The sequence below is a fragment of the Coregonus lavaretus genome, assembly GCF_964263955.1.
Source record: "Coregonus lavaretus genome assembly, chromosome: 36".
NCBI lineage: Eukaryota > Metazoa > Chordata > Actinopteri > Salmoniformes > Salmonidae > Coregonus > Coregonus lavaretus.
Window position 1 is genome coordinate 17027883 of NC_140023.1, and position 24156 is coordinate 17052038.

Consider the following 24156-nt stretch of genomic DNA (forward strand, 5'->3'; position numbering starts at 1 on the left):
AATCTTCAACCCTGTCACATTCAACCCCATCACATTTTTCAATGTTACGGGGTTGAATGGCTGTTACAGGGTTGAATAGCTGTTAAATCTTAGCAATATTTAATGTATATTGCTTAATACCAATCATATTTTCTTGTTGAATGTTTGTTGTTTACGGTTTTACAGTATCAACTAAAAGTACGAGGAATTTTTGAAAATAATAACTTAAAAAAAGTGACAATTAATTTGTTCTCTCTCCTATATACATTGACATATTTAGGAGTATTATCTGCAAGTTCATGTTCATTTTACTACATAGTGATTAAAAGGATACAGTAATTAGTTTTGGAGAGTAAACTGGTCATTGACTTGACCTTGACCTACAATTTCAGATTCAACAATGGCAAAAACAGCAGCAGAAAGGCAAAGAGAGTACAGGGCAAGAAGAAATGCTGATCCAGAATGAAGGGAAAAGTACCTCAGAAGTGAACGCATGAGATGGACAAAATATGTTTTAGCAGGAAAGAAGAAAGGAATAGGAGATCTAGATAAGAGAGGTCAAAAGATGAGGAGAAAGGGATGGAGAAAAGCGAAGGAGCGGCAAAAGCAAAGGGAAATGGCTGTTAATACTATTGCCACCCCTCCACAAAGTCCTGATAGAGACGTGGTGATGTCACATGAGCCCACAAGGTTAGGAAAAAGATTGTGTGTGTGTGAGAGAGAGAGAGAGAGAGAGAGATAGAGAGAGAGAGAGAGAGAGAGAGAGAATAGGAGTGCAAAGGAGTGCATACAAATATGATTTCTGGTAACTTTGTACACTATTTCTTCAAAACTGCTTAGACATATTCACATTGTAATAGTATCCTTAACATTTATTTATACTGCTTATGAACTTACCTTGTTATGATTTGATACAATAAATAAAATTGAATTGAATTGTCTATTTGTTTGTTTTAGACAATCTGTGAAGGGGAAGAAAAAATCAAGAAAGACAAAAGACAAATTGAGAAAGCAGGTAGCTGATTTACAGAAATGTCTTGATGAAGAAAGGAGGGCCAAAGAAAAGTACAAAAAAAGGCTCCAGCGTTTAGAAAAGAAGACTTCGTCAAAATCCACAGCTGTACCAAGTGATGTCAGAAGATCTGCACTGCATCACACAGCACTCGTTGCTCAAATAAAGGAGCATTATAAAAATGCAAAAACTGAACGAGAGAAGCAAATTATATCCAGAGTAGTGGCAGGTAACATTATTAAGAAGTATAGACTGCAATCATTTTCAGAGTCTGCTTTGGGTTTTTCAAAGAAACGCTGGAAGCTCACAGGCAGTGTATCTACATTTCAAAGAAAGAAAATCTCAAACTTTGTGGACATCAAGAAGAGGGTGAGGGATTTCTTCACACGTGATGATATCAGTAGAATGACCACTGGCAAAAAGCAAACTAAAACAAAGAACAAACAGAAGATGCAGAAGAGGTTCCTCCTTGACACGTTGAAAAATCTGCATAGGAAGTTTCTTGCAGAGAACACAGAAGAAATTTCATACTCCATGTTCAGCCGCCTCCGGCCTTTCTGGGTGGTTTACCCTTCCCTTGCTGATCGGGACACTTGTATGTGTAAGCTTCACGAAAACCTGACCTTTGTCGCAGAGAAGCTCAAACAAATTAAGCTTATTGAATCGTCAGTGCTTGAAGATTTAGTTGAAAGTGTGTGTTGTAGTTCCTTGAATAAGCAGTGCATGTACGGTGAATGTGAACAATGCAAGAACCAAACAGTTCCAATGTCAAGCTTGTATGCTGCTGATGAAAATGTTGTCTTTCTCCAGTGGATGGTCAAAGAAAAGCAAAGAAAAAATGAGGAAGGTCAAACAGTAAAAGTCACTGTGAAGGATGAGGTAAACATGACGCAGGAACAACTAGTACAGTTGTTTCATACGCTCCTCTTCAGGTTTCGGAAACATCTTTTCAACATTAAACAGCAGTATGCTTACTGTCGCGAACTCAAGAAAAACATGTCTGCAGATGAGTGCCTTATCCATATTGATTTTTCAGAAAACTTCACCTGCAGATATGGGACAGAGATACAGTCTGTTCACTTTGGTTCATCTCATGAACAGGCCGTCCTCCACACAGGTGTCCTCTACGTTGGACAGAATCAGCAACCAACTTGCTTCACCACCATTTCTCCATCAAGGAATAAGGCTCCTCCTGCTATCTGGGCACACCTCAGTCCTGTGCTTGATGACCTGCAACATACCCACCCCAACATATCAACAGTACACTTCTTCAGCGATGGCCCTTGTACCCAGTACAGGCAAAAAGGCAATTTCTTTCTGTTCAGCACAGAACTGGCCAAGAGGGGCTTGAGGGCAGGGTCTTGGAATTTCTTTGAAGCAGGGCATGGGAAGGGAGCACCAGATGGTGTTGGTGCAACCCTAAAAAGAACCGCAGACAGGCTGATAAGTCAAGGATGTGACATCCCAAATGCTCATACTCTGTACAGGGTCTTAGAGGAGAACAACACTGCCATCAAGCTTTACTTCATTGAAGACGAGGCCATCGAGAAAGCCGTCCAAGGTATGCCAGCCAATTTGCCAGTAGTTCCATCCACAATGCGGATCCACCAAGTTGTTTGTGTGGCTGCAAGGCAAATTGCCTACCGTGATGTAAGCTGTATGTGCACAGTCCACAACAAGAAACTGGAATGCCAGTGTTTCAATACACAACATTTCACATTTACCCCTAAAGTTACATCAGTCGTGTCACAGAGGGAGGTTGATTGGGCAAATCCAGACATATGCGGGAAATGGTGCGTGGCCAAATATGATGACGATTTCTATCCCGGAATAATTCTAGCCACAGATGAATCCCATGTGCAGGTCAAATGCATGTGCTGTGCTGGACCAAATAGGTACTTCTGGCCACTTCTATCCTGTGGTATCCATTTGAGGACATCTTGGAACACATTGATCCCCCTAAACCGGTGACTTCTAGGCACATGGAAATACAGAAGGAAGTGTGGGCTAGGCTCTCTCAGTAAAAATGGTGAACAAACTGTAGGCTTACCTATAGGTTATTAATGTTAAGATGTTTGCTTAATGTTCAAACATTCAAACAACACAGACATTCCTGCCATTACTCTGGATATTTCTATGAAATCAATGAAATGTTGTAACTGTTGTTAGTTTATTAATGTGTTTTAATCTGTCTAGATTTCATCTTGATTGTTTAAACTTTAAAAGCTATGTTGACAGTAGTTTAAAATGTAAAAAAATGGCAACATGTGACCTATATAGGTTATCAATGTTAAGATGTTGGCTCAATGTTCAAACAGACTCCTGCCATTATCAGATGGATATTTTTATGAAATCAATGAAATGTTGTTACTGTTATTAGTTCATTAATGTGTTTTACTCTGTCTAGCTTTCATCTAGATTCTTTAGATTTTAAAAGCTATGTTGACAGTAGGTTTAAAAATGTTAAAAATGTTTAAAAAATGGCAACATGTTAGTGATCTCAAAAGATAAAACATATGACACGTGATGCTTTTCACTCAACCCTGTTACATGATTTTCAACCCTGTTGCGGTGCATTCATCCCTGTTACGAGATTATTTTTTTACATTTTTGTATTAAATACACAAAATATAACATCAATAGTGTTTTTATTGTGTGTATTAAATCAGGGTAAATAAGGCTATTTCAATTTTGTCAGGAATTACGCAGCATTCTTGCACATTTCTTGCGAAAATGTGGAGTTAGATTAGAAATTTCTTCATCGTAAACTGGAAAGGATGGTGCTGGTCAGTTTTTCTTGATTTTCTCTTTAATTACAATATGCCATTATTTACAAGGGACATCTAAACTGTGAGATTATGCCAGAAGCTGATCTCAAGCTTATTGGAAAAATGAATAGTTGAATAACAAAATGACTGTGACGGGGTTGAATTAAATTGGGACTTGTTTGAGAAAATAATACAGAATAATAACTTAATACTCTACATTGAGATGGGAAAAGGTATTTTCTATCAAGTACACACATTACTTTGTCACATCAAATAAAAAAAAGCTTAAGATTTTAATGTTCATTGTTTCATCCTCCTCAATCACAAAAGGCACCGAATCTGTAGAATGACCCGCATCCAGAAGACATGATGATGAAGGCATTTACACAGGGACATACCGGTGGTGGTAGTTTGTGTTGTGTAGGCTACTAGGCTGCATCTGATTGACCCACACCTTGTACTTTGGCTCGCCCTGGTGACCATACGTAGTTACTACAAGGTACATTTTGTCGCAAGATGATGACGTTCATACGTCATTAAAGCTTGCCAAAACACCAGAACGTTTTGTAAGTTACTGTTTGACCATCTTTCTAAACCAGCCAGTGTATCTAACGGCAATCAACATGTCTCTACTAAGCGTCTGTGCTTCTGCATCGAAACGTCTTGTAACCCATGCGTTATTCGTGGAATCTGCTTTTACAGGTGCGTGTCTTAACTCGAAGAAGAGTGTTGCTTCTCAAGGCTTAGCGTGCGCATGCTGGCTAGTTACCGTTAGCAAGGTAAACAACATCAAATCAACGTTTATTTGTCACGTGCACACAATACAGCAGGTGTAAACAGTACAGGGAAATGCTTACTTGCAAGCTGTTCCTCAACATTGCAGTGAATACACACGAGAAATAAGAAAAGTACACATGAGAATGAAAGAAATACGCACAAGGTCAATACCAATATCACTCAGGGATACTTGTGGTGACAGTTGAGGTAAAGCTATGTAAATGTACTCAAGGATGAGCGGGAGGTAGGCTAATGTGCCTAACCCTAAATAATGTAAGCAAATTCATTCCGTTGCATTTTCAGGTGGGAAATTAGGGCATTAGCTAGTCCAATAATGGACTAACGGAGCCTGACGTTACTCCCTTATAGTCTAAGGACCTTACGTTTACTGTTTAGAGGCGAATTGGCTCTGACAGCCAAATACTCCATCTAAACGTGAATCGATTCTCAATTGCGGAACTGTTCTCGAAACATAAAGCCCTCTACTTTCATATCACAAACATAATTTCACAAATGCTAAATATACACATACAAAACACTGTTTTAACACAGTTGCAGCCTACAGTATTTTTCAGTGACAAGTTCAACGTGTGTGTGGTGTCCATCTTCTGTTTACACACAGGTGTTAAGAGACGCAGATAGCTAATTAACATAGGGACACATCTATCTTCCGTAAACAAGCGCTGTAACATGGAAATATAGCAGTGTGGGCACCCTAACCCAATAAAGGTGTGTAGTAACTGAACCTTATATTTGAAAAATAATCATTTCTAGCTGATATGAAAGATGTGTTCCATATGTTTCCAAAACCGTACCGCAAGCGATGCGTTTTAAAGTACAGAATGAGCGTCGCGTCGGCCAGAATATACTATCGTCAATGGGCGCTAACCTAGCGTCTATGAATAGGTTAGGCAATCGCTAGCTACTGCAGTGGCATAACTTAAAGATGCACTCCGGGATCTTTAAGTTCAACAAATTCGTAACATATAGCACAAATTAGATTTGCAACACATCAATCAAATTGCAAAATGTGTTTAAAAAAACTGGCTGAAATTATACAATAGTTTGAGAGTGCATCTTTTAAAAAATTAACATTTTGAATATTGCCAAACCTAAACACTGATAGAGATAAACTCAACACATACTTTCTGAACAAATTAGACCACACTGTAAACATTCAGTATGATCCTCAAATGGTTCTCAAACCTACACACCTTCAGGCAACGCTCCCACCTGAACAGGTCTAAGGGGTACTTTTATACACTTTACATGTTCCCCACTAATTAGGGTCCCCTGGGAGTGGGACATTCTGAGAGGATTTGAACATGATAATGTCGGATGTACTACTGTTCAGCTTCCTACGAGCACATTAATCCCCCAATTATGCCTTGTTAAATCAAACTGTGTCTGGTAGTATATATATATTTTTTTGTATTTCTCTTTAACTGGTGTTTTATTATTTTATTTTATGATGTACCCTGGATTATCCCTGTGTTGAAATGTGTTGTTGTGTTATTATTGCTAATAAATACATAAATAAAAAAGGGTACCCTGGGAAACATGGACCAAAACTATGGTTCCTACACTGTCACATATACATAATTTGTTTACAAAGTCTACACCAACATATTGATACCCTTCTGTTACCTGTTAAACAATAATTTCTTGTTGATATGTCAAAATATCAACACAAATGAATCTTAATAGTCTTTCAATGTAATTTCAGCAAGCAATGACACCCACCAACTCAGATTGTTCTGAGATTGTTTCTGCAAATAGAAACAGATACGATTGGCATTCCTGAAACATTATTTTGTTGAACTTTAATTTAATCTTGGAGAAATTAAGCTAATTGATTGCACCCAAATTGGCCATTTGAATTTTATAGGATTCAGATCATATTCAATAAATATAGTACCCAACATCTTATTTGGACCAAACTTCTTCCTACTAATGAGTAAGACATGAGGAATCCAAAATTGTCAAAAGCAACCCACTGACCCCACCACATCCCATACCAATCCCACCCCAACAACTAGTATATAGTATCAGTACTTTAAGGTAAATAATGCAAGTGACATCAATGAATAATTTCTCTAAACAGGGGGAAAAAAACATCACCAGATTCACTGGGAATACATTCATAGTATGGAGAAGCAATACTCAAACCACAGCTTCATACTATACTGAACAAAAATATGAACACAACATGCAACAATTTCCAAGATCTTACTGAGTTACAGTTCATATAAGGAAATCAGTCAATTAAAATAAATTCATTAGGCCCTAATCTATGGATTTCACAGGACTGGGAATACAGATATGCATCCATTCAACCCCAGACACCTTTTAAAAAAGGTAGGGGCGTGGATCAGAAAACCAGTCAGTATCTGGTGTGACCACCATTTGCCACATGCAGCGTGACACATCTCTTTCGCATAGAGTTGATTGTGGCTGTTGATTGTGGCCTGTGGAATGTTGTCCCACTCCTGTTCAATGGCTGTGTGAAGTTGCTGGATATTGGTGGAAACTGGAACACGCTGTCGATCCAGAGCATCCCAAACATGCTCAATGGGTGACATGTCTGGTGAGTATGCAGGACATGGAAGAATTGGGACATTTTCAGCTTCCAGGAATTGTGTACAGATCCTTGCGACATGGGGCCGTGCATTATCATGCTGAAACATGAGATGATGGCGGCGGATGAATGGCACGACAATGGGCCTCAGGATCTCGTCACGGTATCTCTGTGCACTGAAATTGCCATTGGTAAAATCCAATTGTGCTCTTTGGCCGTAGTTTATGCTTGCCCATACCATAACCCCACCGCCACCATGGGGCACTCTGTTCACATCAGCAAACCGCTCGTCCACATGACGTCATACACGTACGTGGTCTGCAGTTGTGAGGCCGGTTGGACGTACTGCAAAATTCTCTAAAACAATGTTGGAGGTGGCTTATGGTAGAGAAATGAACATTCAATTCTCTGTCAGCAACAGCTCTGGTGGACATTCCTGCAGTCAGCATGTTAATTGCACGCTCCCTCAACTTGAGACATCTGTGGCATTGTGTTGTGACAAAACTGCACATTTTAGAGTAGCCATTTATTGTCCCCAGCACAAGGTGCACCTGTGTAATGATCATGCTGTGTAATCAGCTTCTTGATATGCCACACCTGTCAGGTGGATGGATTATCTTGGCAAAGGAGAAATGCTCATTAACAAGTATGTAAACACATTTGTGCACAACATTTGAGCGATAAGCTTTTTATGCATCTGGAAAATTTACATGTTGGGTTTATATTTTTGTCAAACATAGAACTGATACTGTATACTGGTTGTTGGTGTGGGAGGTCCGTGGTTGGCTTTTGACAATTTATTTGGGATTCCTCATGTCCTACTCATTGTTTGGAAGAAGTTTGGTGCAAATCGGATATTGGGTACTATATTTATTGAACATCTGAATCGTATACATTAAAATAGGCAATTTGAGTGTAATCAATTAGTTTAATTTCTCAGAGATCAAGTTATGTCATCAAAATAATGTTTTAGGAATCCTAATCGTATCTGTTACTAACTACATAAACGATTTCAGAACAATCCTGAGATGGTGGGTGTCAATCCTTTTTGAGGTGGAAAGACCTAATGCATCAGATGTGATGTCTCTCTTGTGTAAAGGATACTTGCGGACAGCCAGTGGAGCAGTGAAAGACAAGGAGCCACTGCGCAAGGCCAAAACCCCCCAGGGCCGCTTCGACATGAATGATGAGAAGACTAAGGATCCCCTTGAAAGTAGGACAAACTATAAGCTAAATGTTGCAGATACCTTCTAGGATGCTCCATTGCCTTTCACACTGTAATTATTCCCCATTGATTTTCCAGAGTTCCCTGATGATGTGAACCCAGCCACAAAGGAGCAGGGGGGTCCCCGGGGCCCAGAGCCCACGCGCTACGGGGACTGGGAGAGAAAGGGCCGCTGTGTCGACTTCTAGTTTCCATATCTGGTATATTACACATGCGATGTGGACATACCTTAGCTATAACTTATGTATCTATATCTAAGGACTGTTGTGTAAGAAATCAGGAATGGTCCACCATACTGAATCAGGCTGGACTATTTCCCCATGAACGACACAATCTGATAATGATTGTTTTTGAAATTCATACACATGGAGTCTCTTACTTGTTATGGTGCAATACTCACTTTTCACACTGATATTGTGTTCCTTTGTTGAAATGGATGATGATGACGTAGTGAATGATTGTCATGCAAGGTTATTGCTTCCTGTACAGAGATTTGAATGTTGTGAGTAAATAAAATAAAACGTTTCTGGAGAATACTGTGGCATGTTTTTACTTTTTGGTGCACGCTCACGATATTGAGGAGAGTCATCTACAATGCCTGATGCCTCTCTGATCGTCAGTATTCCTACATTAGCCCATATCACGTCACTCCACTCCCTTTGTCATACCTGGCTCTCGGTTGTTTATCGATTTGATTCTATGCGTACTGTACAGAACCACTCCTGCTCACCAATACTCAACAGGCAGAAACCTGACATCCTGACCTAACCGGTTCTTCTACGTCTTGTCTGGGACATCCTGTAACATACACTGAACAAAAATATAAACGCAACATGTAAAGAGTTGGTTTCATGAGCTGAAATAAAAAATCCCAGAAATTGTCCATATGAACAAAAAGCTTATTTCTCTAAAATGTTGTGCTCTAATTTGTTTACATCCCTGTTAGTGAGCATTTCTCCTTTGCCAAGATAATCCATCCACCTAACAGGTGTGGCATATCAAGAAGCTGATTAAACAGCATGATCATCACATAGGTGCACCTTGTGCTGGGGACAATAAAAGACTACTCTAAAATGTGCAGTTTTGTCACACAACACAATGCCACAGATGTCTCAAGTTTTGAGGGAGCGTGCAATTGCGGACTGCAGGAATGTCCACCAGAGCTGTTGCCAGATAATTGAATGTTCATTTCTCTACCATAAGCTGCCTTCAACGTCGTTTTAGAGAATTTGGCAGTACGTCCAAACGGCCTCAAACCACAGACCACGTTTATGGCGTTGTGTGGGCGACCGGTTTGCTGATATCAACGTTGTGAACAAAGTGTCCCATGATGGCGGTGGGGTTATGGTATGGGCAGGCATAAGCTACGGCCAACGAACACAATTGCATTTTATTAATAGCAATTTGAATGCACAGTGATGCCGTGATGAGATCCTGAGGCACATTGTTGTGCCATTCATCTGCTGCCATCACCTCACGTTTCAGCATGGTAATGCATGGAACCATGTCGCAAGGATAATTCCTGGAAGCTGAAGATGGCCTGCATACTCACCAGACATGTCACCCATTGAGCATGTTTGAGATGCTCTGGATCGACGGGTACACAGCGTGTTCCAGTTCCCAATATCCAGCAACTTCGCACAGCCATTGAAGAGGAGTGGGACAACATTCCACAGGCCACAATCAACAGCCTGATCAACTCTATGCGAAGGAGATGTGTTGCGCTGCATGAGGCAAATGGTGGTCACACCAGATACTGACTGGTTTTCTGATCCAAGCCCCTACCTTTTTTAAAAGGTATCTGTGACCAACAGGTGCATATCTGTATTCCCAGTTAGGGCCTAATGAATTTATTGAAATGTTGGGTATTTTATTAGGATCCCCATTAGCTGTTGCAAAAGCAGCAGCTACTCTTCCTGGGGTCCACACAAAACATGAAACATGACATAATACAGAACATTAATAGACAAGAACAGCTCAAGGACAGAACTACATCAATTTAAAAAAGGCACATGTAGCAGACATATCAATACATACACACAAACTATCTAGGTCAAATAGGGGAGAGGCGTTATGCCGTGAGGTGTTGCTTTATCTGTTTTTTGAAACCAGGTTTGCTGTTCATATGAGCAATATGAGATGGAACAGAGTTCCATGCAATAATGGCTCTATATAATACTGTACGCTTTCTTGAATTTGTTCTGGATTTGGGGACTTTGAAAAGACCCCTGGTGGCATGTCTGGTGGGGTAAGTGTGTGTGTCAGAGCTGTGTGTAAGGTGACTATGCAAACAATTTGGGATTTTCAACACATTCATGTTTCTTATAAGAAGAAGAAATGATGCAGTCTCTCCTCAACTCTTAGCGAAGAGAGAGTGGCATGCATAGTATTTATATTAGCCCTCTGATTACAATGAAGAGCAATACGTGCCGCTCTGTTCTGTTCCAGCTGCAGCTTAACTAGGTATTTCCTTACAGCACTCGACCACACGACTGGACAATAATCCTGCAGGACTTGCTTTTTTGTGTGTGGTGTCAAAAAACAGACCTCTTCACATCTTTACAACCATTGAATCTATATGTTTTGACCATGACAGTTTACAATCTAAGGTAACACCAAGTAATTTAGTCTCCTCAACTTGTTCAACAGCTACACCATTCATTACCAGATTCAGCTGAGCTCTTAGGCAATGATTTGTACCAAATACAATGCTCTTAGTTTTAGAGATTTTCAGGACCAGTTTATTACTGGCCACCCATTCCAAAACTGACTGTAACTCCTTGTTAAGGTTTTCAGTGACTTCATTAGCTGTGGTTGCTGATGCGTATATGTTTGAATCATCAGCATACAGGGACACGCATGCTTTGTTTAATGCCAGTGTCAGGTCATTGGTAAAAATAGAAAAGAGTAGAGAGCTGCCCTGCGGTACACCACACTTTACATGTTTGACATTAGAGAAGCTTCCATTAAAGAAAACCCTTTTAGTTCTATTAGATAGAGAGCTCTGAATCCACGATATGGCAGAGGTTGAAAAGCCATAACACATACGTTTTTTCAACATCAGGTTATGGTCAATAATTTCAAAGGCTGCACTGAAATCTAACAGTATAGCTCCCACAATCGTCTTATCAATTTCTTTCAACAATCATCAGTCATGTGTGTCAGTGCAGTACATATTGAGTGCCCTTCTCTTTAAGCATGCTGAAAGTCTGTTAATTTGTTAACAGAGAAATAGTATTGTATTTGGTCAAACACAATTTTTTCCAACAGTTTGCTAAGAACTGGCAGCAAGCTGATAGGTCTGCTGATAGAAACCAGTAAAGGCCGCTTTACCACTATTGGGTGGCGGAATTACTTTGGCTTCCCTCCAGGCCTGAGGACAAAGACTTTCCTCTAGGCTCAGATTAAAGATATGACAGATAGGAGTGGCTATAGTCAGCTACCATCCTCAGTAGCTAAGTTGTCAATGCCAGGAGGTTTGTCATTATTGATCAATAACAATAATTTCCACCTCTCCCACACTAACTTTGCAAAATTCTAACTTGCAATGCTTTTCTTTCATTATTTGTTTTTTTTTATGCATGAATACGATGGCTCACTGTTGTTGGCATTTCCTGCCTAAGTTTGCCCACTTTGCCAAGGAAGTAATCATTAAAATAATTGGCAACATCAAATGGTTTTGTGATGAATAAGCCATGTGATTTGATGAAAGATGGAGTTGAATTTGTCTTTCTGCCTATAATTTCATTGAAAGTACTGACGTTTTTTCCCATCATTCTTTATATCATTGATCTTGGCTTCATAATACCGTTTATTCTTCTTTTTGTTGAGTTTAGTCACATAATTTCTCAATTTGCAGTAAGTCAGCCAGTCAGATGTGCAGCCAGACTTATTAGCCACTCCTTTTGCCCCATCTCTTTCAACCAGGCAGTTTTTCAATTCCTCATCAATCCATGGAGCCTAAACAGTTCTAACAGTCAGTTTCTTAACAGGTGCATGTTTATCAATAATTGGAAGAAGCAATTTTATCACATCAGACCAACAAATATGTTTAACATTATCCACATAAGAGTCACAGCAAAATATTTTGTATGATCTCTTATACACTATTTTAGGCCCAGCTTTTGGAACTTTGGCTTTCCCGGATATAGCCACTATATTGTGATCACTGCATCCAATGGGTACGGATACAGCTTTAGAACAAAGTTCTACAGTATTAGTAAAAATGTGATCGATACATGTGGATGATCTTGTTCCTGTAGTGTTTTTAAACACCCTGGTAGGTTGATTAATAACCTGAACCAGATTACAGGCACTGGTTACAGTGAGAAGCTTCCTCTTGAGTGGACAGCTTGATGAAAACCAGTCAATATTCAGGTCCCCAAGAAAGTAGACCTCTCTGTTTACATGACATACACTATCAAGCATTTCACACATATTATTTAGATACTGACTGTTAGCACTTGGTGGCCTATAGCAACACCCCAAAAGATGTGCCAAGTGAACCTGCAACCACAACACTTCAATACCACTTGACATAAGATCTTCTCTAAGCATTAAAGGGATATGGATATGAATATATACAGCAACACCTCACCCATAAGCATCTATAGATGTTATATCTTCTATAGATTTTATATCCTTGTATTTCTACTGCTGTATCATCAAATGAATGATCTAAGTGAGTCTCAGAAATGGCTAATATGTGAATGTTATCTGATGTTAGCAAGTTATTGATTTAATGAACCTTATTTCTAAGGCTACATATATTAATATGGGCTATTTTCAGCCCTTTCCTGGGTAGCTTATCAGAGATAGACATAACATGGAAAAGCGCAAACAAAGCAAGATTAAAAAATATATACATTCAGCAGTCCATTATTCAATTGGTGTGTGTAAGTGTGAGTGTGTGTGCTGCAGGATTGAAGCTAGGAACAAAAGGCTTGGCTCTCTCATCCCTTCCAGGCTTCGATGAGCCTGTCATAGCGGATATAAGCAATGTCCTGACTGATTTCCTTATACGAACTGTAACTCAGTCAAATCTTTGAAATTGTTGCATGTTGCGTTTATATTTTTGTTCAGTATAGATGCAGTGGAGCCATCTGTAGCCGATGGTCTGATGCGTTGTGGCTGTATTAACGATTTTTTTAAAAAACAAACTGAGATAACATGAGTGTTCTAATACCAGCACACCAATATGACCTTCTTGACCAGTATTGAGTCCAGTTGTGATATTAAATTATGAAATATTGTGAACAATGTGAAAATAAAAACTAATGCGTAGAATAATTAAAATTAAGGAACTACAGTAATTGTTACAGATGTGGCCCCACTAGGGGGTAGTGTTAGCTACGGCCTGTGACTGGGAACTGTTTGCTAGATTAGCAGCAGCAGCCTCTTCCGTTTGCCACGCCTGTTTACAATTGAACTATTTCCTTTGCCGATGTATCTTTGTCACAAGAAGGGATGTGGTGAAACAAATGTTGCCGTAAGAATGAGTCCATTGCAACAAGTTTAGTTGGCATACATTCATCCAACAGACGCGCACGCTAAAGAAAGAAGGTATGTTCTGTTTGAGCCTCTCGTGGAGTGAAGACGTGTTAATATATGGCTAGGGCTGCTAATGTCATTTTAGGACTGGTTGAGGATAGCAATAGGCTATTTGAAGAAGGAAAAACAAGTAGCCTCGTTACACACTGTAGAGTAAAGCTATAGCTTACATTGAGAATTATTTTGAATGTGTTGTCACGGGTTTCTCTAGAGGTATATAGCTAGTGTAGCCTAACCAGCCGCTAGTGGGCGCTAGATCGCACTAGCGGCTGCCTAGGATAAACTAGGGCCTTTGTCTTACAGAATTTTGCCTGTGTGGATAGTTCATTTCAAATTTTCAACGTAGACGTCTAGTCAGTGGCCTAGACTCCTAGAGTGATAGTTTTCTAAGCATTATACTTGCCTGACGACGCAAACTGAATTCTTACGCAGTTTTATGTTCGCTACATACTTCAGTCAGAGACTGCCATCATTGAAGTCGTTTGTGTTGATGTCAAAAGGGGGGGGGTGTTGTACAAAACAAAGTCATCAGCAATGGGATCGTCTCTAACTAATCAGCATATCAAAGGCAATGACGAATTTTCAAAACGCTGCTTTGTACCCATCCGTTTCTGGAACCAATCAAAACGGCTAGAATGTGTTTGCCTTCTAGAAAATGTTGAGGTGGGACTCAAATTCAGACTCATTGCGGAGAATAAATGTTTGTGGGCATGGCGTTTGACCAGAGTGATGAGTTTCGGTAGCCAGCCAAGCATTCAACCCACAAGGACTCATTATCTTGGGCTGGACAAGGCGTACATGTTACTGTATGTTCAAGGGAAGGCCAGGACAGCTTGGCTCTAAATTGATGTTTGAAGTTTATGTATAAATACCCTGACTGATGGAAAATCATTGAGCAACACATTCAAACACACAGCTGCAGAGAGCTGCCCTAGGCTTTACGAATTCACAGAGCTAAAGTGTCCAAGATTATCCAGTAAAATAAATAAAATTATATCACCAAAGACATCTAGTCTTACCAGGCAAGAACTATATGGCTGAGTCTATAATAAGAAATGTATACAAGAAAACTAGTCTTGTTCCCAGAAAAGTATGGCAAGCAAGCTACAAGAAGACTCATTGGCTCTTGAACAACATTGTCAGTAATTCAATGAGCATACCTATGCCATCTGTGAGTAAAGGCAAACATGTTGTTGCTAGGGCAGTATCCACAACTGTTCTTCCTCAAATGAGAGTAACAAAGAAGTACAGCGGGCTAAAATAATTCGATCAGTGGCAGCTTCAAGAGAGAGGTAAGAAATTAACTTTGCTTACATTGATAAGTGTATTTTTCGTTGTATTCAGACAACACAGTAGGAGCTTTTTTCTGCACTGATATCATATCTTGTAGTATAGGCATAAAGGTAACAAAGAAGGTAATGGGGCAGACTGTGTGTTCTATGTCAGTCTTTGTTCTGTAGTTAAGCTTTGATTGACACTACCCTCATGATCAGTGTTCTAGAGAGACACTCTATAGTCGTTTGCCATAGGTCATTTCCATGAGCACCAACAGGTGAAGTTCACAGGAGCATATCAAATTGGGTGTCAAATGAAAGCTAAGTCTATATTTTTTGGAAATGAAGGTATAAATACATTTCCCAACCATTTTCCATCTTAAAATGTGGCTTTGATTTCTGGTCAAACAGATGGAAAAGGTGTCTTAGGAAACATCTAACATAAAAAGTCTTAAGTATTAGAAATACATCAAAACACAATGTTGAAGTAAAGACCCCTGCCAACTAATATCAACACTTTTATATTTAGTTTTGGAGAAATTATTTGCCTTCAGTAAGTTTAAGAAACATTGCCTTGTGCCTTGTAATTCCATTACCAAAAACCCACATCTTTAAGATATTATCTAGGATATTAAGATATTACCTAATTTCTCACCCTTTTGAGAGAGGATAATGAAGGTTCACAGAAGTAACAAGTAAAGGTAGACCTACCAATTAGTTAGTGTTTTTACTGATTAACATTTTTGTATATGAATTATTAAGTGATTAAAACTCGTAATTCTGTTACCAAATCGGTAACAGAATTGCAAAGAAATCCATTACGGAATTACTGCATTTGAATTGGCTACAATGCGAAATCATAGTAGTCACAAACCGCAGTTGGTTCACCTACTACTGTCCTCCCTTCCACTGGCATACTGTTATGTTCAGCTCATGCTTGTTTTCTTTCTTGTTCTGTCTTCTGGGTGGTCAAAGCAAGAATGTGAACAGTCTGGACAACACCTCCCTCTCTCGCTGCCTCTCTCCCTCTCTCTTCTCTCTGGCCTTTTCTCATTTGGGCAAAAGTCTGTCCTCTCTCCTCCGTGACCTGGAAACCGATAAGTGGTTGCGGAGTGTGTCAGTTCGTTAGTAGGCAAACGGAAGACGGTCCTCCCATCCTTGATAGCCTCCTTTTGACGAGGAAGAACAAGTGTATCCTACCACGGAAGAGTTTTATATCTGCCACACCCCCTTTGAATCAGATGTTGTATTGCTGGAGGAAAAAAGAATGCACACATTTAAAAACAATATTGTACTTATCCTTTTTATCTATACAATTCTTGCACAAATCACTTTACACATTTATTTTGGGATCCACCCCTGGAAATGTCATTTGCCTGATGGTACACGAGAAGGTGCTTCTCATTTCATAAAAGTCTACGTTCACTTTCCTCGCCGCCTCTCCTTGATTACCTTTGACCTTTTTTAAAAGGAGGTGAGAGAGGACGGAGGAGAGAGGACGCGGGAGTTTAGCAAATCTAATTGAGAAAAGGCCTCTCTCAGTTAATGTTACCTCTTCCGGCTCTTAATGACATCCATGAGCCATGAAAAATGTATGCACTCACTAACTGTAAGTCGCTCTGGATAAGAGCGTCTGCTAAATGACTAAAATGTAAAATGTAATGAGCCCCCTCTCTTTCCATTTACTGTAACCAGCATCCGCACCCACTGAGCACCGACTGTCACCGGACACCCATGGACATTGAAATATGTTCAGTCTGCCCTGGCCTTGATTTCAACGTCCATGGACGTTGATTTGGCCCAAACATAAACGTCCATGATTGGTGACTGGACCAAATCTGAACCAATCGTAGATGTCTATGTTTCACAAGTTTGGACAACACAGTAGAGTGAAGAAAAGTAGAGGATATTTCAGTACAGTAGAGCCCAGTAGAGTACGGTATATTGTACTGTACTCTACTGTCCTGTACTCTACTGGGCTGTACTGTGATGTCCAAACTTGTGAAATATAGATGTCTATGATTGGTTTAGATTAGGTCCGGACCAACCAAATTTGGTTTGGGGGCGGGGCTCATTAGAATAATAGCCAGTGTGTAGAATAATACCCATATATGCAAAGGATGAGATTGCCTATTTCTACCTTTGTGTACCTATTCAGGGTACATCACCATGAAGAAAGTGACATTCATATCCATAATTATGCATTTCTGTGTGGTACAGATCAGGGACCCATGATGTAATTCCGTTACCGTAATTTTGTTACCGGGTGTAAATCCACTTCACTTACTGTAGTTCAATAACCAAAATATATTTTTTTTAACTCAAGATGTCATGTCATAGCTGACACCCCATTCTTTCTGCAGACACCTTTGAATCTTAATTCGGAGCAGACATTTAAGAGTTTTTGGAAAACGTGGTCGCATAAAAACGGAGGGAGATTTTACCGTCATTCTGTTACCGTACTTTGCATCTGCAAAGTTCTTCCAATAAATGTGTTTTTGTTAAATTGTCTGTGTAAATTGTTCAAAGTAGCCCTTGTGCATAGAGTCGTATGGTTTGTTAAACTTGGTTTTGAAAACAATGGTTTTGGTTTGGTATACATTTTTTAAGGGAAAATTCTGAGTCAGCGTAATTTCGTTATCGTGAAATTGTCAACAAGACATACTCAAACCGGCAGGGAGGATGCTAGAGGGAGCGCAACACCCCAGACACACAAAGAGCATTGGCTGTCTGTTTGAAATTGTATTTACAATAATTTTGGTTCACAATGAGTCCAGGATGGAATCTCACTATCATTTAAATATAATCGAGCTTATGAGAGCTATTCAACTTCGTGACGAATACAGATAATATTATGGTTTACATATGTTATTTCAGCATTACTTGACTGACGGCTCTAGCTGGATGGATGCTAAATGTTTGTTTATATGGCTGGTCTGTTTGGTTGTAGCTATGCTAATATAAGGTATACTGCAGAAGTGGACAAAGGGCAGTGTTCTTCCTCCTCTTATCTGTGCTACCAACCCTGACCACACAACAGATAGTGGTACCAGTAGTAAAGCACAAGTGTCTTTGGTTTACATCTCAACAACTGTTTACAGACTGAAATGTATATTTTGCTGTCAATTTCAGCAGCCGCCTTGGACACATGATGCATCTCTGGGCCTCTCCCCGTAACCATGGCACTGGGAGTTGACAGGGCCTTCCCAGCATCCATCTGTTCGATGGAGTCCAAGGGCTGCAGTGGGCAATGGAAGACCCGGATTCCAGAGTCTATCAGGATTGGGACGGGGACAACCACAACGCAGCATTCCAAAGACAAAGACAAAGACAAAGACAGGGAGAGGGGGACAGGGGACAGGGACCGGGGTGGTCCCAGGAAGAGTGTTACCATGGCACCCACCTCCAGGTATATGAGTGACAGGAGGCAGTACTCTATGAGGAAACCGCTGGTCACCACTACAGAGCAGCAGACCTCCATCCTAAAGAAATCATACCTACAGGAGCACCCAGAAAAGGTGAGATGGGAGTGCGTAAGCTTTCTAACAAATGCATTGACTGCTACTATTGTATGACTTATGACAAGTATTACAACAACGTTAGATTTAGATTACCTTTGACTGCACATTTTAAACTAATTCTACTACTACTGTACAAATAACAGCAATGAACACCACATTGTATGTTAGCTCTACCTAATGTCCTATTCCTTCCCTATTCTTTCACCATAGGAGCGACAGTGGGAAGGTAGCAGTAATGAAGCACACCATCATAGCGAGTTCCAGACCAGATGGGCTGAACAGAAGTTCCCAGACAACCGCAACCCCTCTCAGGCCAACATCACACCCTGCTCAGCCTCCAGAGAGGACCTCAGCACCTCCCTGGGGGTGTCAGACCTCAGGACCTGGCTGTCACATGAAGAACCCACCTTCAGCTCATCGTACCTGGGCAGCAGGCCCGGCCGACGCAGCCTCTCCAGCCCACCCCTGGAGGGCCATACCATCTCTACTCCACTCAGCCCCAAGTGGACCTCCACTCTGCTATCCCCCCTCTCGCCCTCCTACATCCCCCCTTCGCGCCCGTCCAGACAGAGACGGACAGAGCTGAGAGTGGATGCAGGTGAAGTTTGTCAATCACGTGGAGGAGGAAGGGAAACGTATCTAAACGTAGGCCCTTCAGTGGGCTACTCCAAGGGACGCTCCAACCCTGCGCTCCACACCATGTCCCCCCACCAGGCCAACTACTGGGCCTGCGCCATTCCCAGCTCCCTACCCCCCTCCCCAGACCGACGCTCTTCGAGCTGGGACCCTGATAAGGAGTACCAAGCCCTCCTGGACTACACCTACCCCCTGAGGCCAGGTAGGGTGGTGGGTGGGTGGGATACATCAGATGCAGGGGGTGGGCCTCTCATCCAGACAGAACCAGGCCTCCAGGACTCGGGAATAGAACTGGACCGCCTCTGCAGCTCCACCAGCCTGTCAGCTTTGGACTTTTCCCTGAGGGGCACGGCGGGGACGGGTAGGGCCAGGGAGAGGGAGAGGGGGATGCTGGGTATAGGTCAGAGGTCATCTGAGTTGCATGGGCTCTCACACCCCAAGTCCTCTGATGGTCGACTCTCCAGTAGCCCCTTCTCCTCTGCGGACCCTCTTGGTCTATCCGTGGAGAGTCTGGACTGTAGTGGAGGTGGTGGTCTAAATCCTTTGCATCGTAGCTGGGAAGGTCGCTACCGCCAACACGGCATCTCCTCCTCCTCTTCCACCACGTTCATCCGCACCACCAGTATCCTTCCCCAGCCAGGGTGCCTCGGAGGGGGGGCTTGGGATGAGGAGTTCTGGCCTCTCCCGGAGCAGTTGGAGGAGCTCCAGGGTTTGTCCCGGCAGGTCAGGGAGGTAACGGCCCAACTCAACCAGCCTGTCACAGCCAGCTGGGAGTCCCTGGAGAGGGGGACCACCTCCGTCCAGTCCTCCATGACCCTGGCTGAGAAACAGGAGGCAGAGGAGGAGAGAAAAGAGCAGGAGCAGAATGAGGAGGAAGAAAGGGAGGATGATGAGGAGGAGAAGCAGAAAGAGGTGTCCATTTCTGAAGCACTTCAATACTTTAATAAAGGTATGTGTTGGTGGCAGCATTTCATTAGGCTTTTTAAAAATTGTATTGTATTTGTAATATTTCTCAACTTAGCATGTGTTTGACTTTAAACACTTTTAGTCTCTAAAGTGGTCCATAGTGGGGAGTCCTCCCAGGCAGCCAGAAGCTCTGGTTCTAGGATGGAGGCTGGGGTAGCAGGCAGGGGAGTGAGCAGGGCCAGTCTGAGAGAGGTGGAGGCCATGGTGGACCAGTTGAGTGGACTAACCCTGCCTGAGTTCCAGAGGGGGAGCCAGGGGGACCAGGAGCACAGGGAGTCCCTCATGCAGCACATCCAGGTAAGGACAGAGAGCTAAAGGTATTGCTTTATTATGTGCAATATAATGACGAGGGTGTGCCACTGCTACCAGTACAATGCAATATGATACAGTACCTCACAACACAATGAAATACAATACACATTACACAATCAATGCAATGTGTTGATAATGGTATATTGCATAATACATGCACAGTACATAGGTCTCATCTCTATTAAATATTATTACATCCAAATCCAGTAACAAACGGTTGTGGTGCAGTTTGATATTAATTCTGCGACTGGCAACCTGTTTACCCATCAGACCTTCTGTTCTAACCTGGAGGATCTCATCCAATGGCTGTACACTGTGGTGGAGAGGATGGAGGTGCTGGCTCCACCCACTGTGGACATCAAGAGTGTCAAGTCGTCACTGGCGGATTATAAGGTCAGTAGTGTACGCACAGAGATCCTATAAATCAATTCTAAATGTAAGTCTATGGTTGTACAATACACGTCCTTGTTCAAAGGTGATAACTCTTGGCATTGTATCTTGGGAGAATGGGAAGTGCCTTATAATTAATCACCCCCCTCTGCCCCTTTCTCTCTTTTGCTGTCTTTCTTTCTCTATTTGCCTCTTTCTCCCCACTCCCTCTGTTTTTCCCTTTGTCTCCTTCACCCCAATCCCTCTCTCTCGTTCCCCTGCCTCTCCCTCCACAGAGGTTTCAGAGAGAAGTAAACGCCCACCAGCCTCTGACCACCTCTGTTCTGCAGACTGGAGAGCTTCTCCTGGGTTGTATGACCTCCACTTCTCCCGGTGAGCTTTCCATCACTGACTAGTTTCTCTTTGCCTGCAGCTATTTCATTGGTACCTACTGTATGTCAGGTGTCACCCACCCTGATTATTAGGTCAGACAAATGAGGCTTCCTTCACACAGGAATGACCCCTCAAGCAGATCAGCCTGTCAGACCAGACTTCTTCATAGTAAAGGGTGTGGAAGTGTTTTACTGAAAGAAGACGATGAGGCCAACACCCCCCTGTACTCTATTTCCCTTTGTGAATACTGAAATATGCTTGTGCTCCTTTACTAAAGGAAGAGTAAAATTAATTGCGTGACACAGCAACATCTGAGATTCTTGATGTGGGCGTTGCCTGTGTTTTTAAAGGGCTCCAAATTCAAATTACATTACATGATTAGCTTACATGTTTGTGTGAATGCTACCTTGATCAAAGGGTAACATTTATTGTCTGCTAACAGTGGCGAGCTTGTCTATTTGTTTCAGGTCATACGGGTCAGTTCAACAGCTAACACTTGCATACTGTAGAGGTCTGGCAGTCAGGGGTAATTCTATACCAACAGTCCTCTCCTCTGACCGAAAGAGGAAACGCTGTGTGAGGAGAATGCGGCCATGCATCCATGACTAGAGAGAGCTGTGTTGGGGCTCTGTTTTTTTCCTCTCTCATTCCAAACTGTCACAGGCAAACAGGAAGGAATCTTAGTGGGTTGATTGTACAAATGTACCACTAAAGTTTCCCATTTCTCTTTTATTTCCTCTTCCTCTTTTTATTTATATCTCTATACTACTCTCCCCCCTCTCTCTCTTCCGCTTCTTATGTCACCCAGTTCTGAAAGAGACGCTTGGTCTTATTGAGAGGCAGTCAAGGGCGTTGGAGACCCACTCAGAGCACCTCTTCTCCTCTATCCTCTCGGCCATGGACAGCCTGACCCAGCCCAGGGAGCCCAGCGGGGCAGAGGAGACCGGAGCTGGGGACCCCGATAGGGTGGTCCAGGGGACAGCTCAGTGAATGCTCCATGCAAGATATGGATAGTATGTTTCTGTGGTTACGTAGAGATAGGGCTATGATTACTCTATAGCACCGTCTAGTTTCGGGCTATCAGTTTTATTATTTATCATAAGTAATTATTATCCTTTTCAGTGATGAAGAATGAGAGCGGATTGGTGGAGCAGGCATGAGGGGGAGGAGCTTCTTCACTGTAACATTCCTTAAAGGAAATGACCTGGTTGTGTTGAAAAGATAACCACTTGACTGTTGTCATGCTTTTGTTTCAATCTTTTTTTAAGTGCTTTTTAAATGTATGCATAATGTGTGCTGAAGAAGCTAAGTATTATTTGCCTTGTGATATATGCTCAGGCAGATGTCTAATTATTTCTTTGAGTTACAGTTATAACGACCCAGTGCACTCTTCTTGCAACTCACTCTGTTACATGCTACACACGTAACATTATTGTTAACCTATTTTGATATCACTCTGTATCATTTTAGTGTCTTCACTAAACGTGCTGTGGATTTAGTACACTGGGTAGAGCACTGCAATATTTTCTAGCAAGTCTTTTCAGGGAGAATTCATCAGCCAGTTGATCATGGTCTCAGGTTGTGTCATCACCTGTCTCTGGTACATAATGTTGAGTATTTTTCCTTGAGTGAAGGTCCAGAAGGGAAGGTCTGCACTTGTTGATGCTGTATATGTAGACTGGTAATATAGGATGATGAACCATTCAGTGCCATTAGAGTTGTATTTGAAAACATAGGCCTACATCTAAATTCCTTGATCAGATGGCAGCTATGTGCAAGATATGGTCACTGATAATCACCAGCCTGAGACAACAGCACAGTTTGGAGGTCCCATGTTTTTATGAGTTTGGTACTTTTTGTATGCATGGAAAACCTGGATGAAAAGTGCCTAAATTCAATCAGATCAAGCATTAACCGGCAATAGTCGACACCCGCATACCTGATGTTTTGGCGGTGTAACTGTGTTGAAGCTGTCAAATTGGTGAGCAGCTGCTCTTGATATAATAATATAATATGCCATTTAGCAGACGCTTTTATCCAAAGCGACTTAGTCATGCGTGCATACATTTTTGTGTATGGGTGGTCCCGGGGACCGAACCCACTACCCTGGCGTTACAAGCGCCGTGCTCTACCAGCTGAGCTACAGAGGACCACTGATCATTGTCACAAAGCCACACCCCTCCCACTCACGTTAGAAGTTCAGAATGAGAAAGTGTAGGCTATATAGAAATAATTATGCTCAAATTGAAAATCATTAAACTAAATAATGAGGATTTCTATCAGCCGAATCGGGTTGTAGATTGGATCTCAAATTCCAGTGTTCTAAAATGTAAACAAGGCTGCATGGGATTTCTCTTAATGAGACTCGGTGCAGCCAATGGCAATGTCCGCTTTAGGTATAATGCCGGGAGCCGCTTGTGGATTGGACAGCTCTAACGCAGTTCCACCTCCACTGCTGTCGGCTAAAGCGGATCTGATTGAATAGAGTGCTCAGACATAACTACAGCGTTTTTAATGTGCAACATGTTTTTAACTAGCGTCTTTGTTACTGTAGTAATCAATTGGGAATGTTAACTTTTAAACACCATGGAAAACTTTTTCAGACTTATCCTCATTCACAGAATAAACCTGGTGAAACTACACATTGCTCCTTCTGATTAAACAAACCTATTATATGGCTACTTCATTTTATGTATAATCAGTTGCAGTGTAGAGCTCAAGGATAATAATGAGTTTTTGCTCTAAAAGCAGAGTCATCTGAAATAGGCTGTCTACAGGCCCCAGATTCATGGGACA

At 41.6% G+C, this 24156-nt stretch overlaps 2 protein-coding genes across 3 annotated transcripts; both read left to right on the forward strand.

Moving 5' to 3' along the window:
• The first annotated feature begins 4307 nt into the window (after positions 1-4307).
• Positions 4308-8873, forward strand: sdhaf4 (succinate dehydrogenase complex assembly factor 4). The gene is made up of 3 exons (XM_084153432.1): positions 4308-4461; positions 8214-8327; positions 8418-8873. The coding sequence occupies exons 1-3, from the start codon at positions 4383-4385 to the stop codon at positions 8525-8527; spliced, it is 303 nt and encodes a 100-aa protein (XP_084009558.1). The 5' UTR covers positions 4308-4382; the 3' UTR covers positions 8528-8873.
• A 4875-nt stretch (positions 8874-13748) lies between these two features.
• LOC311111034 (centrosomal protein of 68 kDa-like) lies at positions 13749-24000 on the forward strand. Of its 2 annotated transcripts, XM_084153730.1 has the most exons (8): positions 13811-13901; positions 18296-18681; positions 18895-20269; positions 20369-20583; positions 20869-20991; positions 21264-21360; positions 22169-22373; positions 22483-24000. In XM_084153730.1, the coding sequence occupies exons 2-7, from the start codon at positions 18343-18345 to the stop codon at positions 22348-22350; spliced, it is 2331 nt and encodes a 776-aa protein (XP_084009856.1). In that variant the 5' UTR covers positions 13811-13901; positions 18296-18342; the 3' UTR covers positions 22351-22373; positions 22483-24000. The 2 variants fall into 2 exon arrangements, with proteins under 2 accessions (XP_084009855.1, XP_084009856.1); XM_084153729.1 differs by having other exon boundaries at positions 13749-13901; positions 22169-24000.
• Positions 24001-24156: the final 156 nt, after the last annotated feature.

Excerpts from the sequence above, each read along its gene's own strand:
- sdhaf4 (XM_084153432.1), top strand. The coding sequence starts at position 4,383 with ATGTCTCTACTAAGCGTCTGTGCTTCTGCATCGAAACGTCTTGTAACC. Across the intron at positions 4,462-8,213 it reads CGTGGAATCTGCTTTTACAG|GATACTTGCGGACAGCCAGT; the intron begins GTGCGTGTCTTA and ends TCTTGTGTAAAG. Across the intron at positions 8,328-8,417 it reads GACTAAGGATCCCCTTGAAA|AGTTCCCTGATGATGTGAAC; the intron begins GTAGGACAAACT and ends TTGATTTTCCAG.
- LOC311111034 (XM_084153729.1), top strand. The coding sequence starts at position 18,343 with ATGGCACTGGGAGTTGACAGGGCCTTCCCAGCATCCATCTGTTCGATG. Across the intron at positions 18,682-18,894 it reads TACAGGAGCACCCAGAAAAG|GAGCGACAGTGGGAAGGTAG; the intron begins GTGAGATGGGAG and ends CTTTCACCATAG. Across the intron at positions 20,584-20,868 it reads CCCTCATGCAGCACATCCAG|ACCTTCTGTTCTAACCTGGA; the intron begins GTAAGGACAGAG and ends TTTACCCATCAG.